Source organism: Bactrocera latifrons, unplaced genomic scaffold, assembly GCF_001853355.1.
Source record: "Bactrocera latifrons isolate USDA-ARS-PBARC rearing strain unplaced genomic scaffold, ASM185335v1 scaffold_10, whole genome shotgun sequence".
NCBI classification, from domain to species: Eukaryota; Metazoa; Arthropoda; class Insecta; order Diptera; family Tephritidae; genus Bactrocera; species Bactrocera latifrons.
This window is the reverse complement of record NW_017534408.1, coordinates 2,809,224-2,828,079: the sequence shown is the minus strand read 5'-3', so window position 1 is coordinate 2,828,079 and position 18,856 is coordinate 2,809,224. Positions and strand designations below refer to the sequence as shown.

The following is an 18,856-nucleotide window of genomic DNA, read 5'->3' as shown; positions in this document are numbered from 1 at the left end:
AAACGATCTCTTGATCGTCTTTGAAGGTTTGTGTACTACTCGTAAACTTTTTTGATACAAAAATTTGATTAAAAAAAAAAAACACAGTAAACTTTTTCCAACATTCGCAACAATTCCGTAGACGAGATTTGATTAGAAATACTAAATTTGAGACAAATTCTTTGCTCGATATTTTAATCCATTGTACACATTACTGAGGTATACCTACTTAAGCAGCTGCTGTAAACATGTTTTTGAAACTTCATTTATACGTAGAATTTAATAAAAAATATAATTAGTAATCTCCAAAAGGATAGAGCGTCGTCTCAACTTTTCGTAGATATCATTGCCTATAAAGTAAGCCCATAAATGTTTTTTTTAAACAAATTAAAACACCAGCTTTAATGACATTTGCAAAAAAGAGTCAAAAAAAAAAAAAAACTGCGAAGCAAAGTCTCAATAGAAAAAATAAAAAAGGTTGGTAAATATTTACACCAAACATATATAAATAGATGAATAAATATAGCAAATATTGAACAGCTGTCTATGAAAATGTTTTTGGTTACTGTCTCAGCAGCCAAACCTCTTCCTTATGAACCTAATATACGGATAAATAAGCGAGTATTTCTAGATTTAAATCTCATGACTTTAAAACATTTTTCTATAATCATAAAATAATACAATATTATTGTCTCTAATAACAAATTAGTAAACATATTTTTATGTGCATTAAAAAATAGACTAGTAAAGTCGCTAATAAATTGCTCAAATATTATATATTTAGAGTTACTATTAAAGAGGTTTTACTATAGCAGTGAAAGACATGCCAATCTAACTATTCTATGCTTATTCACTTAATTGCCATTCATAGAACTTTCTATATTAATTCTGAATTATAAAAAAACATCATCATATTAATTAAGTTTCAGTTATAAAACTGAGCTCGATACAACAATATATCTATAAGCTCAATAGCGAATTGCAACAATTTATCAGCTCAATAAGAAATTATAAATAAGTGAAATAAAAACAGTGATGAAGGTTAAATTGGCCAATTTGAAGTTCAACGCACATGATATTAAAAAATGGCGTAATTTGAATATGCAAAATAAAGCCATATACAGTCATAAAAAATTCACGAAGTTTTCGGTGTTGTGTATGCTAATTTTAACATTATATCTGTTTTGCGATCCATTCAATTATACAACCAATGTTTATCACACAATCCTTTACGGAGTGGATAAAAATGTCAAAGACGGTATGTAATGTTGTTGTAGAGTGCTTTTTATTCCTCTTTGAAATATAAGATTTATTGGAAACGTACCACTCAGTAAGCAGCATATTTCATGAGTTCAAAGTGATACAAATAATCATTGACTTTTTATATAATTCTCAATTTTATTCTATACAAAAATATAACTTTAAGAAAATATGAAAGTAAAAGATTGTCATGGGTTTCCTCAACAGAAATATTTTGTTAGGATTTTTTTTATTGTTAAAACGTAATATTTTAAAATCGGCCATTACGACGTCATTTCCGGTGACCCCTTGGTAAAAAGATGCGCCCGTTTTGGCAAGATAACTCCTTACAGGATCATCTAATGTAAAAAATACGGTTTTTAGTTAAAACCTTAACCTACAACTTCGACGAAAAAAAAACTTAAAATTTGATTTTGGCAGAAATTTAAAAAAAAAAATTTTAATTTTGCGAAATTTTTTTTTAAATAGTTGTAATCGAAAAGAAATCCTTCGTCCAGTCTTTAAGAATTGTATCTCAAAGACCTGTGTGAAATGTTATGCAGATCGGTTAAGTAGTTCTCGAGAAATCTTGCCAACCTATTCAGTTTCCAGAAAAACACATTTAAAGACGACGCACTTAGCCTAACTAGCCTCGAGCGCACAAGTTCTCAAGGCTGTATCTATGGCTCGGATCAAAAAAATTAGAAAATTTAGCACAATATTATAAATGTGTGGTAAAATTTAATAGGACAATAAACAAAAATTTTAAACCCGTAAACCCATGTAATCCTTTAACACAAAAAATAGTATTTTTGTTAGCAAAAGTGTAGACTTCAAACGTTTTTGGTGTTACCTGAGAACTTATACAATTTTATCTCTCATTCGGTGTGAAATATGTTGGCGCTAACATAATACTGTACACCTAACATAGTATATTAACATGAGTCTGTAAATAGTTTAACATTGAAATGAACGTTGAATGCTAATCTAGCCAACAATGCGCACTAACAGAGCTTGCTGTCCATGAGATGTTACTAATACGCCGTGTCACACAAATTTATTATTGCAACTATTATGAAAACTTAATTATAAAAAATGTACAAATGTGTTTTGTTATTTAAATAATTAAATATTATATAACTAAAAAATAATAAATAGCTAAAAACAATAATAGCATGAAAGACGAAAAAATAAATAAAATAAAATTTTCAGTGTTAGATTTTTTATTAGAAAACGGTTATATGTATCATCGAAAGCTAGTTTGTGAATAACAAAATATATTTTAATAATCATTATTAAAATTACTAGTTATTAATTCCTAAATAAAAATATAAAACAAATTTTTTGAGCGCGAATTAAAATTTTGACAAATTGGGAAAATATTTATCTATACCGTTGGAAATGGCGTTATTTAATTCATAATTTTAGATAAATATTGGAAATTAAATTTAATATTATACCGACGAGCATCAAAAAAGCCATGTACAGGGTTTACTTATTACAGACAGACCAGAGAAAACATATTTTCTAATAGTTAAAGCATTATATAGCAAAATACTCGGTGATTTTAAAGGAAATAAAAGCTTCACTTAATATTTCACAATAACAAAAATAGAATAAAAACTTATTTCGGCTTTTTGGTTTGTCTTTTCTGGTAGAGCTATTTGCTCAGGCTGGCTTAAAATTTGTTTACCCTTGACATATTCGATTTCTAAAATAGTTCATTAGTTTATACATACGGAATTTTATAAACAAGTAGTGTACGTTAATACGAAAAAATCATTCCAAACAGTAATAAGTATGGCTTATTGTCATTGCTGACATGATATGCTTAAGAAGAAAAGAGAATTGAAAAATTTACTGGCAAACTCTTTTCTCTACTCGCGAAGAAATCCTCATCTTCTCTCAAATTTAACGATCTCAATTCAAACTTCTTGTTATCTTTTTATTTGCTACGTGTGTGTCAAAGCGGGTTTTCCAAACGCCCAAATGCTCTTCCGATTTGCATGTGGATAGATAACTAAACTGTGTCTTCTCGGCTTTGAATTGAAAAACATGTTGCTTTTTGACAATTCCAAACAGCCAATAATTAAATATTGATATTAAACTGTTCCTTCTACTTTATTTCTTCTAATTGTAAATATGTATCATGTTAATATTATTCCAACGCCACGTATGTTATTTTACATTTTCTTCTTCTTCTTTATTGGCGTCGACACCACTTACGTGATTATAGCGGGTCAGTTATTTCTTCTTTTCGCTATTTGGCGCCAATGCGTGACACCAAGTTTATCCAGGTTCTTCTACAGAGTGGAGGTCTTCCTCTTCCTCTGCTTTCATCGGCGAAACCTTCACAGCTGGAGTCTTCTTTTCACGGGTCTTTTCCAAGAGTTGGCGCATGGTCAAAATCTGGTGGATAGTATTTCCGATCAGTTTGTTGACGGTAAGCTTCAGTCTTTTACACACGAGGCTCGATAAGATATGTTGAGGAGATTTATCCCATGGTAATTGGCACCGATTGGGAGGTTCCTCTTTTTGTGGACTCTTAGGTTCCAATCGTCGTGAATGCTTTCATCCGACCCTATCTTGCAAAAAAGCTAATAGCCAAAAGCTAAAATGCTGATCTGCAGGCTGGTGAAGTGTTTTCTACTCTGAACAGCAGTCACTACATCACCTTTTTGGGTCCTACAATGGTGTGCTCTGTTCTTCAAACCATATTCGCCGTATTTTGTCGGCCAGCTTCTTAAGTTAAGAATTCTAAATCTTATCCACCTCCTAGTGAAATGTTGGATAATGTTAATCAAGAAATTCCAAAAACTTTATTGCATTTCTTAGAAGAAGTTATCGTCAAAAACAGGAAAGGACAAATTGATCATTTAAAAACAAAAAGTACTTCAATAAGCCCTGCAATTATGGCTGCCATACGGGAACGTTCTTTTTCATCACAGCTACTTTTGAGCCTTTCTGTATTTCTTCACAGAAAATATGGATTTAAAAGACTATTGGATATTTTATCTAGTTTGGGATGTGCAGCTTCTTATAGTAATACAGTACAGTATGAAGTTTCAGCAGTTTGTCACCCACAGTCTCGTATTTTATCATCAGAGTCAGGTGCACTTGTACAGTACGGAGACAATGCCGATATAAATGTCCAGACTCTTGATGGTAACAATACTCTTCATGTTATGGGGATTATTAAGATAGTAACTCCAAAAAATGCTCCGAAATCTGTGAAAAGTCTCGATCATCTTCGTTATATGCATTATGTCAAGTATACAAAACTTAATAAACATGTGCAGCTTTCAAATATTCCACCAACAAGTGCAGCTGCTCATCAACATTTCGAACGTGTATATTATCAAATTGATTTGGAATCCCAGGTATGGGGTTGGGCAATGAGAAACGATTTTCTGGAGCCTATCATGACAGTTTTACCACCTACTCCAGAACATTTGCTAAATACAATTTTCTGCAACTGCAAAAGTGGTTGTGGTTCGCGATGCGGATGCAGGAAAGCGGGCTTGGAACGCTCTTTAGCTTGTGACCAACTTAATTGGCAAGCTTGTCTCAAGGCTCTACGATATCAGAGCGACATTAACGAAGATGGAACTTTTGACCCCGAAATCATGGTAGAACTTGAGACAAATGTCGTTGAAGACGATAATGAAGACCAGTGTAAAATTTACCAGCAGCCGGAAGACGACGTTGAAGAGGAAGAAGATGATTAAAATTATAAATTGTAGTTTTTGTACCCTTTATTCCATTTTTTTCTTTTAATAAAAATAAATGTATTGAATGATATTTTTTAATAAAAAGATAAATTCATAATTTATTTGTTTTTTTTTTTTTTGTTWTCAAGTAAGAAGTTATTAATATTAATTAGGTTTAAATTCAAATATAATTCCTATATTTTCACAACAATTTTGCAATTACATGGGCAGGTAAGTGTTGTTAAATAAATTAATACTTAATAAAATGTGGATAGGTTGGAAAAAATTATTAAATATAATATAATAGTTAATAAAAATTGACTAATATTTATAATCATTTATTTGTCGATAGTTCATCAACTATATATGGCGTATTTTTGACCGGAGGCACCGGTTGACCTGAAGTTATGCTGTGACCGCGCGCTCTCCGCCCTCTATCTCGAAAACGGAGCACCGTATGAAAAATTTTTCCAAACAAAATTTGTAGAGAATTTTGTATTCTACAATATTGATTAGAAATTTCTGCTTGATGTACCCATTTGAAGTCACCGACTTTCCACTTGACTTTAAGCCGATTATTTACTTTATATGTGTGATATTTTGGTGAAATGGAGTGGCTATGGTTTCGTATTATAAGGTAGTTTATTGCCGAATATGAATGAAATCGTCGCATGGTCTAAACTTCATAAACCTCTTCGATTGAGTTTAACTCGCATACCCAGATATCTCAGCAAAATTAAACGGGAATGTTTTGATTAGCATTATGCCAATCGATTATAAGAATTATGACACTAGTGGGATGAATATACTTAATATAAATACTTCGTATATGAAGCAGAAATTAGTAATGAAACTAACTGAGGTTATGATCCTCTAGTCTAAGTTAATACATGGCAATTACTTTCCATTTAGAATTTTGTCGAATATAAAGTTCTGCTACCGCTGAAAGTGCTGAAAAATATAAAACCACACTTTAAAAACCATTCATTTTTAGGGTTTTCTTTAGGCCCAGCGCAATCAAAATATTACATCCACACTTCACAATGCTGTATGCCTTATGTGAACCCCTTTTCCGCGGAAGCGCTAAAAATATTTAGACCAGAAAATTATGACTACACTAATTGCACCAGCGATGAAGCTTTCATTACAAGCAGCTATCAGCTAAATGCACGACAATACCTTCTACACATGAATATGGAGGCCATAGAGCGTGCCGTTAAACCGTTAAATGCCACCGCTACGGATGTCCGTTGCTGTTATCAGCAAATTGTCAGAGCTGGAAGTGGCGGAACGGCTGATAAAGAGCACAAGTGAGTGGTTTGTATCGAGTATTTTTTTTTATACATAATTTGAAGGAAAATAGCATTTATGAAAGATTTCGATATTAAGTGATAATGTTCTTACTTTGCAGTCTTTTAAATTGCACCACATTTCAACAAGACTTTCTGGTTCCCATACATATAGAGTATATAGTTACTGAGTGTTTTATTGACACGAAACCGATTCAAGCGGACGCCTTCTCATTTATACAAACACAAAAGCTTTTGAACAGCTCTAAAACTAGTGCGAACATTAGAAGTGCAAAACCGTCGACTATAAGAAAGCCGAGCATACTCCTAGTAGGCATTGATAGTATGTCACGCATAAATTTAAGACGCACAATGCCGCTGACTGCTAAGTATCTGGAAATGAGCGAGGAATGGATTGAATTTCAAGGTTATAATAAGGTAAGTGACAAATGTATGCGAAATACCCGAAAAACATTTAAGCACTAAGACTTGCTGCTGCTTAATATGTAAAAAAAAAGTAAAGGTAAACTCGGGTCAATAGTCGTACTTTCTTAACCTTACATATACTAAATAAAAAGATTTTCTCTTCTCTTTAATTCTCTTTAATTTAGTCTCGCACATATCGGTGAACATATATAATATCTTAATAACATTTTGAGAGTGCATTTTTCTGTGCTTGAGCCAAAAAGGAGATATATAATCAGTTCAATACCACTCCACCCCCATATACCTAATATGAGACTTTCAAAATTCCATTTAGCTTCCTGTAAATGAAAATTAGATAGCATATTTTTTTTGGTAAAAGACCCTCTCTCTTTATCTCTTTTAATGCGAATAGCTCTCATTAATGACTAATTTTTATTTTATTCTATATAAATACAGGTCGGTGATAACACTTTTCCAAATTTGATGCCGCTGCTAACGTCTTACAATGAATCAATGGCACATGAGAAATGCAAGCCTACAACGGTAGGCGGACTTAACCAACCTGTTTGTAACTTTATTTGGAATAATTTTAAACAAGCCGGTTACATAACGGCATATTCGGAGGATGTGGTGTCTATAAATACATTTAATTATAAAAAAATAGGATTTGAACATCCACCAACCGATTATTATCTACGTCCCATGACATTGGGGATTGAAAAAACGCTGAAAGTACAATCTAAAGATGGTCTACCATACTGTGTTGGACGCCGTCATTACGGCGATTACATTTTCGATAGTGCCTTACAATTCGCGAATGTGTTTACCGAACAGCGCACCTTCGGACTGTTTTGGACGAACTCATTCAGTCATAATGCTTTCGATACGGCAGCCACAATGGATCTGAAGGTGCTGGAGTATCTTCAGAAATTTAAAAGTGAAGGTATACTGGATCGCTCGATTGTGTTATTTCTTTCGGATCATGGTGTACGTTGGGGTTCATTAGTGAAATTAACATCTGGCTTCTTAGAAGAACGTCTACCAATGTTTTTCATATCACTACCACCGTGGTATCAAAACGAACATCCAGATTTCGTCAAAAATCTAAAAATTAATCAGCATCGTTTAACGACACCCTACGACATTTATGCCACACTCAAACACATACTTGAAGAAGCGGATTCTGAAATACAAGTACCTTATGTTAACGGCTCTACATCTGGTTATAGTATTTTTCGTGAAATACCCGAGGAACGGACCTGTGAGGATGCTAGCATTCCCGAACATTGGTGTACTTGCATATCATATGAAACTGTACCTGTAAGTGATGCAGTCGCAAAGAATGTAACGGCACTAGTGTTAGGCGAAATGAATCAATATCTGGTTAATAAGAATATTAGCGATATATGTGCCGAATTAAAATTAGAAAAGATCAATAGTGTTGAAATGAAAATGATCAAAGTATCAAATGAGTCCACATATCGTATAAATTTCGAAGCGAATGCGGAGAAAGCGAGATTTCAGGCTACGGTGGTTTATAATATAACAACAAGTACAATTAAAACAGACGTGGAAGTGATCTCGCGTCTGGATTCGTATGCAAGAACTTCCAAGTGTATTGAGGACGAGGAGAAGAAGTATTGTATTTGTAAAAATAACACAAGGACAAAGCTATAAACGATATTTATCAGTTTCAATAAAGCATTCCCAAACCTATGTTCCGCCTAAGGTAATAATGCCGCCTTCATACTCAAAATATCAACCGTAAAATGCTGAGTAGTTCCAGATTTACTATATCTAAATAATAATACCGTAGGCGCAGAGGGCTGGATGCTTCGTTTTCACCATTATCATGATATCTATGAATATCTATAACATTATTCAGTGAATCAGTGAGGATCGTGATAATGATGAAATATGACGCAAAAGTACTTAAGTTTTGGAAAAACTCTCGTAATGTAATTCGTTTTCAGAACATGTGGGGACTGTGTTTATATATCTGTGTCTATATTTACAAATTTTCATATTTAGCAAAAGATAAATACAAAGCCAATGCATTTATGGACACCGGAGCTAACTAAGATGAATATGGGAGTTGTGGTGCGATAGTGGTTGAAAATTTGACGAAAAACTCACGAAGAATATATGAAGTATGCGACGGTGCATTATCGTTGTGCAAAAACCAAGAGCTGCCGGCACCATACCTCGGTAATCTAAAAAAACTGTCAACATAACCTTGATTTTTGATCTTTTTGCTTTGATGTGGTTTTTTCGGCTTCGGCCAATATATGCGGCCAATTGATAATCGGTTTCATCATCATCGCTAGTAATAATATGTTTCATGATATCTTGGTATATTTCAACACCGAAGCAACAATGGATGTCAAGGTATTGGAATATCTGGAAAAATTTAAAAGTGATGGTATTCTAGAACGTACGATTGTGATATTACTTTCGGACCATGGCATGCGTTGGGGTCCATTACTGCAGTTGAAATCAGGATTCTTAGAAGAAAGATTACCCACAATGCTTATATCGATACCGTCGTGGTATCAAAACAAATATCCGAATTTCATGAAAAACTTGCAAACAAATCAGCAGCGTTTCACGACACCCTATGACATTTATGCGACCATGAAACATACACTTGAGTTGGCTGAACCGGAAAACGATTTTCCGTACCTCAATAACAACATACATGGTGTTTGCATCTTTCGTGAAATACTTGAGAATCGCACCCGTAATGATGCTGGCATTCCCGAGCGTTGGTGTACTTGCGTATCTTATGAAACTGTACCCTTAAGTGATGCAATCGCAAGGAATGTAACGGCACTAGTGTTAGGCAAAATGAATCAATATCTGGTTAATAAAGATATTAGCGATAAATGTGAAGAATTAAAATTAGAAACGGGCAATAGTGTTGAACTGAAAATGATCAAAACACCAAATGAGTCCACATATTGTATAAGTTTCGAAACAAATCCGGAGAAAGCGAGATTTCAGGCTACGGTGGTTTATAATATAACAACAAATACAATCAAAATGGGCGTAAAAGATAACTCACGTCTGGATTCGTACGAAAAACTTCCAACAGCATTGATTTGAAAGAGAAGAAGAAGTATTGTGTTTACAGGAGGATAGAAGATCAAAATGTAGTGTAAGATCTAAAAAACTATATTTTTTAATGTGAAAAAAATATGTATATAGGTATACATATAAGGATATCGGTATTATAATTTCATTTTAAATATTGCTAGCTCTGTTTATTTTACATTTGTATTTGGTATCGGTGTGACCGAAAATATTTAGCTAAGAATATAATATTAAGATTATTATAAATAAACGTGATACAAAAAGCTTAAAATAAATGCGACTGGCATAGTGAATATTTTAATTACTTTTTTCCAATACCTCATACTAAAAAACCAATTATATAGAGTAAAAAAAAACTGGATGTGTAAGAGTCCTGATATTAGTTATATAGGGGCTAGGTCAAGTCTTTCATCCATGCCTCTACAATATATAGCAGGACGAAAATAATGGAGTTTACTTTTCAATTGCCTACTCAGTCCAAAGTAGCACATGTTGGAGAAAGTTCGAGGCTGACATTGTTGTTGCTGTTAATACTGGTTCCAGACGAAATTATCTACGACTTCGAAGTTATGACTGTCAACAGCGATGTGGGAGCCAAGTCGCTAGTGCGACGGCTGTTTGTTTGAAGGTAGGAGATATTTCGTCTTGCTCTCTTTCACTACCAGACTCATTTACTTCATTTCTTTGTCCAACGTGGATTAAGCAGATTTAACGGCGCGTATGTTGTACACTCTTATAAACGATTGTACTTATCTTCTCTATTTCGAATTATTTTCTCCAGCAGCAAATTGAAGAAGTCGTCTGAAACACGTGTAATATCGAATAGCTCGGAGAGGCCCTTCTCAATCTTGACGGAGCTTTTGGTATTGCTCAACGTAAGCTTACACAGTCGTATTAGTTTTACGGGGATACCAAATTCAGACATCACGGCATAACGGCAACTTCTTTTCGTTCTGTCAAAAGCAGCTTTGAAATCGACAAAGAAGTGATGTGTGTCGATACTCCCTTCACAGGTCTTTTCCAAGATGGTAAATATGTGGTCACTTCATGATTTTACAGGCTTAAGAGCCACACTGATAAGGTCCAATTAGCTTTTTGAAGGTGGACTTTAATCTTTCACATAATACGCTTGATAGAACCTTATATGCGATGTTAAGGCGGCTCATCCCACGACGGTAGTTAGCGTAGATTGTTGCGTCTCCCTTTGTGTGAATTCCAATCATAGGGCATGCTTTCGTCCGACCATATTATACATATTGTACAAAGCAGCTGATGCATGCTCCTTATCAGTTCTTCGCCGCTGGGTATAATGTATATAAAGTATGATAATTAGATTTATCCCCAAAAGCATACTAGATTAAATTTAATTAAGGAGGGAGTCTACTATACAAGAGTACAAAAATATCTTCAAAATTTTAACACCAGAACTACCTTGGTGTGGGTGGATATCTCTACCTGTACAATTGTCCGGATCATCCCAGGTTGCCTTTGAAGAGTCGAAATATTAGATGGAATTAGGTGAATCAAAACTTACTTCATATTGCATCTTCAACCTTACTCAATATACATATGTACATATTTATGTATGTATGTATGTATGTCTGCACTCAATAAACAGACAATTTGTACAAAATTTGCTAACAATAAAATTAGGAAAAACATATTATATTTGAAAATTTAAGCATGCGGCGTGATCAAAACTAATCTGGAATAGGTGTTCTCGTACGTCAGTACTTCAAGCGTTAAGAAAATATAAATGAACAGCATATACGAGTATACGCACATCATCCAAGTCTTAGCCAAACAAAGGCAGATCCTCTAAATCCGCTTAAGATGAGGGGTTTCGCAATTGTTGCCATTTTCACAGGCATTTATATATACACATATGTATGAGTGTGTGAATAATATTGTAAGCATGCAAGCATGAAAAGATATATGTATATTTATGTAAATATATATTTGTTTATAGCACATACTGAATGGGAAAATAATACGAAAGTATCGTATTACCCACTAATTTTGAGGAGGAAGTAAGTCGTGTGCGTGGGGCAACTTCCGAGTTGCGGCATGAAAATTAATTTTTCTTTTAGTGGAAATACTTTTATATAAGTATGTATAGTATGCGTGCTTTGTAATTGAATATTATATTCCAGTATATTATTATCTATATGCATATTTATATACATATGTAAATGTGTTTACATCTGTATTTCACACAAAATCTGAAAATATTATAGTTTATTAGACACGTGTGATTGAAACACGCCTTTTTTTAAAGGTTAGGTTAATCTGGTAGGCCAGATGGGTTCAGTTGTCATAGTTTAAAATGCCTGTGCATGATGTGAATATTAACAGGCTCTGCGACTTTACTATGGATACCTCTTCGAGTACCACAGCGTAGGGACCCCAGATTCTTACAGCGTAGTCTTGCCAATGCGGGACAAGTGCACAAGAGATGCTCCGTAGTACCCCTGGTGACCTGCTCTAGACATTTCCTGCAGTCTCCTGGGTCTGTCAGCCCCATCCTGCGGGCATGTGTCGCCACCAGACAGTGATCTGTTAGTATTTTCATCATGTTCCTACAGTCTCTTCTATAGAGTGCCAGTAGGAATTTTATGTACTTCCAATTTACCGTTTTGGACATAACTCTGCGGCTTTTTAAATAGTAAAGACCTCAGCTTGAAATACATATACTGCAGCGATCCTGCAACTTAAAAGACTGCCTCATGCCTAACACTGTAAAGTATGCAGGGTTTGTCCGGAAAGTAATATTACTGGTTTTCTTTCGCCGCAACTGTACCGACTGAATTCTTTTTGGACACCAAAAACAGAGTCCTCCATGATTTTGTTCCTCCTGGACAAACCGTCAACGCCAAGTTTTGCGTTGAAATCCGCAAGAGACTCAAACGAAGGGTCAATCGGTTCCGACAAGACATCGCAGCCGATTGGAAGTTGCACCACGACAACGCCCCGGCTAACACCTTTCTTCTGCCTCCCTTTCATTGCCTTTCAGCTACCTACCCAAGGCCGGCATTCCAACGCTTCCGCAGCCGCCCTACAGCCCAGATGTGGCCCCCGGACGTTTTTTGTTTCTTTGCCTGAAAAGGCCGATGAAAGAGGATGCACCTCCGCTATCAAGGCTATTCCCTAGGATGCCTTCCGTGACGACTTCAATGGTTGGAAATCACGCTGCCAGCATTGCATCTACGCAGAAGGAGCCTATTTTGAAAGTTTTTAAAAAATTGTAACGTTTGGTTAAAAGAAATGTTTTTTAAATCGACTCAGTCCTATTGTTTTTGGACAAACCCGGTATTTCCGCACCTACTCCATCGCCTTTGCGTATAGCTAAAACACCTTTTCGCCAGGCTTCTTTTTCTATGTTTATTCTGAACTCCAGTTGAAAAGTGGGATCATGTAGTCGGTGTTTGTCCAACCACCATTAGCCAACGAGCTAAACGTATTTCTAAATTTATATTTCCATTTTCTTCCGGTAAGTAGATTTCCGTACGACTGTCCACCATACTACTACACCGTAGAACAGAATTGTCTAACAATAACATGAGAGAAATTCATGAGAGATTGAGAGAGCCTCCAGCATCTGATTCCACGCACATAAAGCGTTGCTGGCTTTCCACACTTTTTTTCACGTATTGTTTTCACAGTTTGCTATCCAAGACTACTCCAAGGTACTTCACGAGTTTTTTTCTTATAGAAGTATGGCCAAACTTCATCAACTGAAAAGCCGTAGACCTAACAATGAAAGAAAGTGTCTTTGAGTGATTTCATATGATATATTCTTTACATAAAGGAAAGCATTTGTTCCAACAGACTTCTAACATTTTATTAGCAGATCGAACTTTGAAATACACGGCTTTCATTTGTCTACAACTTGACCTCCTCATTCGAGTAAGTTTGGGAATGAGAAAATAGATGCTGGTGGCCAAATCTGACGAATGCAGTTGGTTAATAGTGCATGGTTTAAGCTAAATGAGCCCGAAGCGTTGGAGAAACGACTACCGAGCCACAGCCCAAAGAGCCTTTTCATCGATAAAAACCACTAATTATATTGTCTAAGCATTGCAGTTAGATGCCAAAGATATTAACTAACTTCATAAATTTCATTTTACGGTCAGCTAACAAAATTTCACGATGAAATTCAGCAAATTTCCCAACTTTACATCAACAGTGCTTTTTCGCATCACGAAATAATGTTCTATCAAGAATCTTTTTCCAAAAAGTTGTTGAGACCAATAACGTGAGAATGATTGGCTGAAAGTTCATTAACTTATGACAGTGTTCTTGCTAACGTACGTTAGTCTTAGCTAAATGTTAGACAAGAAAGTGGTCCGACCGAAGACTTAAAGTTAGTACTTCTACCATTAGAACATGCGATTAAAACTTGTAGTGCTTTCCAGTGACCAAAAAAAAATTAAAAAAAAAAATAAGGTTGTCTTTCAGAAACTCAATGTGATCCTTAATTTACCTGCAAATATACTAAATATTTACCACCACCCAGTCAGCAATTGGAGCAGTGACCGGCAAACCTTTTTGAAATTCGGAGCATCGGAAAATAAATCCTATTCTCATTTTGAATGCAGTCATGGTGCGACTCTTTTACCATAAGCATTCATTATTAGCAAATAGACAACAAATTAGCATGCGCATGCGCCTACTTTTAATCCATTGTCACACGTTCGGAACAGTTAAAGCAGTAGCTCATTTGTGACAAATATACGTAAGTAGATTAGAAACTAAAACACTTACATACTTATATACTTACATACACACAAAGAAGAACATAAACATATTTAAAAACAAAGATATTGTGCTTAGATACAGCAAATGAGTGTGCATTTCCTTAACAGCCAAATAAATTCGCACAATCGGCTTACGATTTATTTCAGTACAACTCTGTTTACACTACTAATCCAGTCTTGTTTTATAAACAATAAGCAATATTTACAACTAAGAGTTTTAAATTGCATATAATATATAAGCACTTAGCTACAACTATTGGATATTTCATAGTGGGATGCAAGAAGGTGCATAGAAATACTGTGTCATTACGAACGTCTTTCGTTTGCTCCGAACTTTAGATTAGAGTACAACAATATAATTCCCTATTTGCGAACTCATTAGTGGCAAGCTTATCCTTTGAACAAGAGATGATTAGAGAATAAAGTAACAAAGGCTATGCTAAATGTCTATTAACGTTGCTCTAGTATAAGTATGAAGCAATATATACTAAGATATAACTAAGGATTAGCTTCAACGGTGCAACATTTGCCATAAATATGCTCTATTTGGAATCTTCAGCAGAACCATTCTTTCGAAAACTCGTAACATCGACTCATCCATGCCTTTGCATATATGTAGCTGAACGGGAATAATGAGTGACTTATACAGTATGGTCTTTGTTCGTTGGGAAAGGACTTTACTTCTCAATTGTTTACTCAGTCCGAAGGAGCACTTGTTGGCAAGAGTTATGCTTCGTTGGATTTCGAGGCTGACATTGTTGTTGGTGCTCATTCTGGTTCCAAGGTAGACGAAACTATATACAACTTCGAAGTTAAGACTGTCAACAGTGGCGTGGGAGCCAAGTCGCGAGCGCGGCGATTGCAGTGATTTAATTTTGTCCTTGTTCACTACCAGACCCATTTGCTTCACTTCCTTATCCAGTATGGAGAAAGCAGAACTAACGGCGTGGATAGTGAGGTCAATGTTATCAATATCATTGGCGTACGCCAGGAGATGTACTCTGACTCTTATAGAAAATTATTTTCTCCGGCAGTAGATTGAAGAAGTCGCACATTAGGGAGTTGCCTTGTCTGAAACCTTGTTTGGCCGTATTCATTTTGCGGGGATACTAAATTCAGACATGGCTCATAAAGGCAGCTCCTTTTCGTGCTGTCAAAAGCAGCTTTATCCGTGGTTTGGGGCATGGTAAATATCTGGTCAGTTGTTGATTTCCATACCATACCATAATCCGCATCAAACGGTCAATTTTTAGAAATATAAATACATTTCCTGAACCACACGAGAATTTAACTCACCCCAATATGGGCTTTTTTTATGAAGCCATTTAGAAAGATATGGGCCTCATCTGAGAATATGATTTCTCGACTTACAGTGGTCACGAAGAACTTGAATTTTGATGATAATTTCCAAGCGTTGTACCAAAGAGAAACGTGACATGATAAAATAGTAAACTTTATTGAACACAATCACACAAACCGTTAACATACATAGCCACCAAAAGTAAGACGTGCGCTAATTGTTTGAAAAAATCAATCTTTTACTTGCAGCCCTATATATTTATATGTATCACAATATATACACACAAAATAACGAAATATATACATATATATAAATATACCTATATACATCTCTTTACAACATATAGATATATACCTATATACATATATACGTATTTATTTTTCACCCTTTTATTTGTCGAAAAATTTTGCAAAATCTCCAGAAGTTGTCCCAATATTTCACAATTAATTAGCGATACCATTCGCCACTACTTCGCTTCGTTTCTGCCTCAATGACAGCCATGAGTTGGATCTGGGAATCAACTTTCCGTCCGTAATACAGTAAGCTGCTGTCAATTTCATCCGGTGTCTCTACCAAATGTATTAACCAACCATATTTTTGATTCTCCGTAATCGGTGCCAGCGATCGATTTTTTAAAGCATTTGAGCGTTGTTTGCTAATCAAATCCACATAGTGATTCACTTTAGGCGAGTTTAAGAGCTTCGGATCGGAATCAAATGACTCATGACGGGCGTAGAATTTTTCCGTTAATGCTTTCATCCGATAATTTGGTCGAAAATAGTTGGCATTGTGGTTAATATTTTTGGTGTTACAACAGGGCATGTCTTATAAAAAACTATGTGTACAAAAGTTATAAAAATTATAAAAAATTAATGAATATAAATAGAAAATAGTAAAAAAAAATCTGCGCGAGAGAGCAATTTATATTGTTGCCAAGCAATATTTTTAAATGCGTCATTTATTTAGGTAGAACATTTTAATACCCGAGCATAATATTTACAGGGGTATTATGTCTTTGTGGCACAAATTTGGGAGACGTTACGGTTATGTAGAGGAGATTTTAGGTAAAGGGGGGTACCATATGGAGAATGGTGTTATATGAGTGTGGTTTACTGGACATGCAAACAGTTGGTTAGAGTCATTCATGTTGGTCTTGTTGCATGCTGGACATATATGTATTGGATATAACAACGTCGCTTCTGGATACACAAGACTTTTCCTCTATTCATCCGTAAGCAACAAAAACTACTTGCGGTTCTGCTTTACTTTGACAGTCAGGCGAGATTTTTATTTTTGATTGGGATAATATTTCAGAATTATATACAAATAAATCACCGGATATATTATATCTATATATATTCGATTTATTTAATATTTTGTGTGTTCAGTTTACTTGAAAATTTTGAATATTTTTATTTGTTTTGTTTTTTGTTGATTATTTGAACTTTCTCATTTGATTTCGAAAAATTGTCGATTTATGCTGTTGTCATTATAAAAGCAGCATAAAGGTTTCACGGATTGACGACTTTCAAACGTTTTTAAGCATTTTTTCACAATTATGGCGTTCAATAAATTTTTGCGTTTGTCCAATGGCCCCGATATGCCGGCTTTTGGCTTGAGACTATATCAGGTTTGTTGAAAACATAATAAATTATGTAATATAAAGAACATATATCATATTACTTAATACCTGTTTTTCATCTAGGTGAAAAGAGATGACGTTAGCGTGGTTTTAAATGATGCCATCGAAGCCGGTTATCGTCTTTTTGAAACTTCGCCGTCCTATAATAATCAGAATGATGTTGGAGATGTCTTGACCGCTTGGTTAAAAGGAAATAAAATTAAACGAGAGGAACTTTTTATTGTGACCAATTTACCTGTTTCAAGTATGTTTTCAGTTTGAGCACAAGAAACATATATTATATAAAAGATACTGTTACAGACAACAGGCCACATGAAGTTGAAGACACGCTGAAAGAGTCTTTAAGGAAATTACAACTAGACTATGTTGACCTGTATTTAGTGGAAGCTCCATTTGCAATTAAAATGGAAAATGAAGAAGTTTTTAAGCGAGACAGTGCCGGCAATGCCTTATTAGAGGAAGCAACCGATCATGTGGCCATTTGGGAGGTCGGTATTCGTTGAGTAAAAACTTATGTTCGCAAACTTGTGATCAATTAAAAATTTTTAGATCATGGAAGAATTGATGAGTACCGGTTTGACCAAGTCCATTGGTTTAGGAAATTTTAATGTCGATCAAATACAACACATTGTAGAAACCAGAAAGATGATACCACATGTTTTGCAAGTACATTGAAGACGCCAAAAATTGGTGTCCGATTATAACGTTATGGATGTCTCTACTTACAGATTGAATATCATGTATATTTGCAACAACCGGAACTTATAGACTATTGCAGAAGTACTAACATCACCTTATTAACCTATGCAGCACTGGGCGCTGTAAATAAGCCTGACAAATACCAAAGAGTATCTGTGCTAGGTAAGGACGAAATTCCTATTTTGGATCTACCGGAATTACGTGAAATCGCTGCAACACACAAAAAAACACCGGCGCAGGTGGCATTTCGGTGGGTGATTGATAAGAAAATGGCATTGACCGTAAAAAGTTCAAATGCTGAAAGAATACGCTCGAATATTGATATTTTCGACTTTTCACTTACCAAAGAGGAAATGGAGAAACTTAATGCTTTAAATAGGAATAGACGTTTTGTGGACTTCTCGCAGTATAAAGGGTAAATATTACATACTTAGTTATGCAGTAAACGAGTTGCAATAGAACACGACTGATATAGAAAAAGTTAAGAAAAAATATTCTTTTTCAACTCGCTTGCAAAGAATTATCGTTTTATTTATTGGAAAATGTATATATTTTTAAAATATTATTTTTGTTTTTACAGTATCGAAAAGCATCCAGATTATCCATTTCACATGTAACTCATTTCAAGCACCAAAATAATACATGTTTTATATAGTGCATTTGTATGGCTTACACATCTTTTTTGAATAAATTTTATTTTAAATTTTCAAAAAAATAAAATA

General features: G+C 34.8%; 3 protein-coding genes across 3 annotated transcripts; all 3 read left to right on the top strand.

The window, feature by feature from the left end:
- Positions 1–934: 934 nt before the first annotated feature.
- Positions 935–8,340, top strand: LOC108966015. The gene is made up of 4 exons (XM_018928716.1): positions 935–1,237; positions 5,923–6,238; positions 6,340–6,655; positions 7,100–8,340. The coding sequence occupies exons 1-4, from the start codon at positions 1,015–1,017 to the stop codon at positions 8,318–8,320; spliced, it is 2,076 nt and encodes a 691-aa protein (XP_018784261.1). The 5' UTR covers positions 935–1,014; the 3' UTR covers positions 8,321–8,340.
- Positions 8,341–9,019: 679 nt separating this feature from the next.
- On the top strand, positions 9,020–9,748 carry LOC108965693. Its single transcript, XM_018928274.1, has one exon. It carries the CDS (start codon positions 9,020–9,022, stop codon positions 9,746–9,748), a length of 729 nt encoding a protein of 242 aa, XP_018783819.1.
- A 7,491-nt stretch (positions 9,749–17,239) lies between these two features.
- LOC108966143 (aldose reductase-related protein 1-like) lies at positions 17,240–18,801 on the top strand. Its single transcript, XM_018928907.1, has 6 exons — positions 17,240–17,423; positions 17,499–17,679; positions 17,736–17,923; positions 17,985–18,101; positions 18,164–18,549; positions 18,715–18,801. The coding sequence occupies exons 1-6, from the start codon at positions 17,352–17,354 to the stop codon at positions 18,749–18,751; spliced, it is 981 nt and encodes a 326-aa protein (XP_018784452.1). The 5' UTR covers positions 17,240–17,351; the 3' UTR covers positions 18,752–18,801.
- The last annotated feature ends 55 nt before the right edge of the window (positions 18,802–18,856 follow it).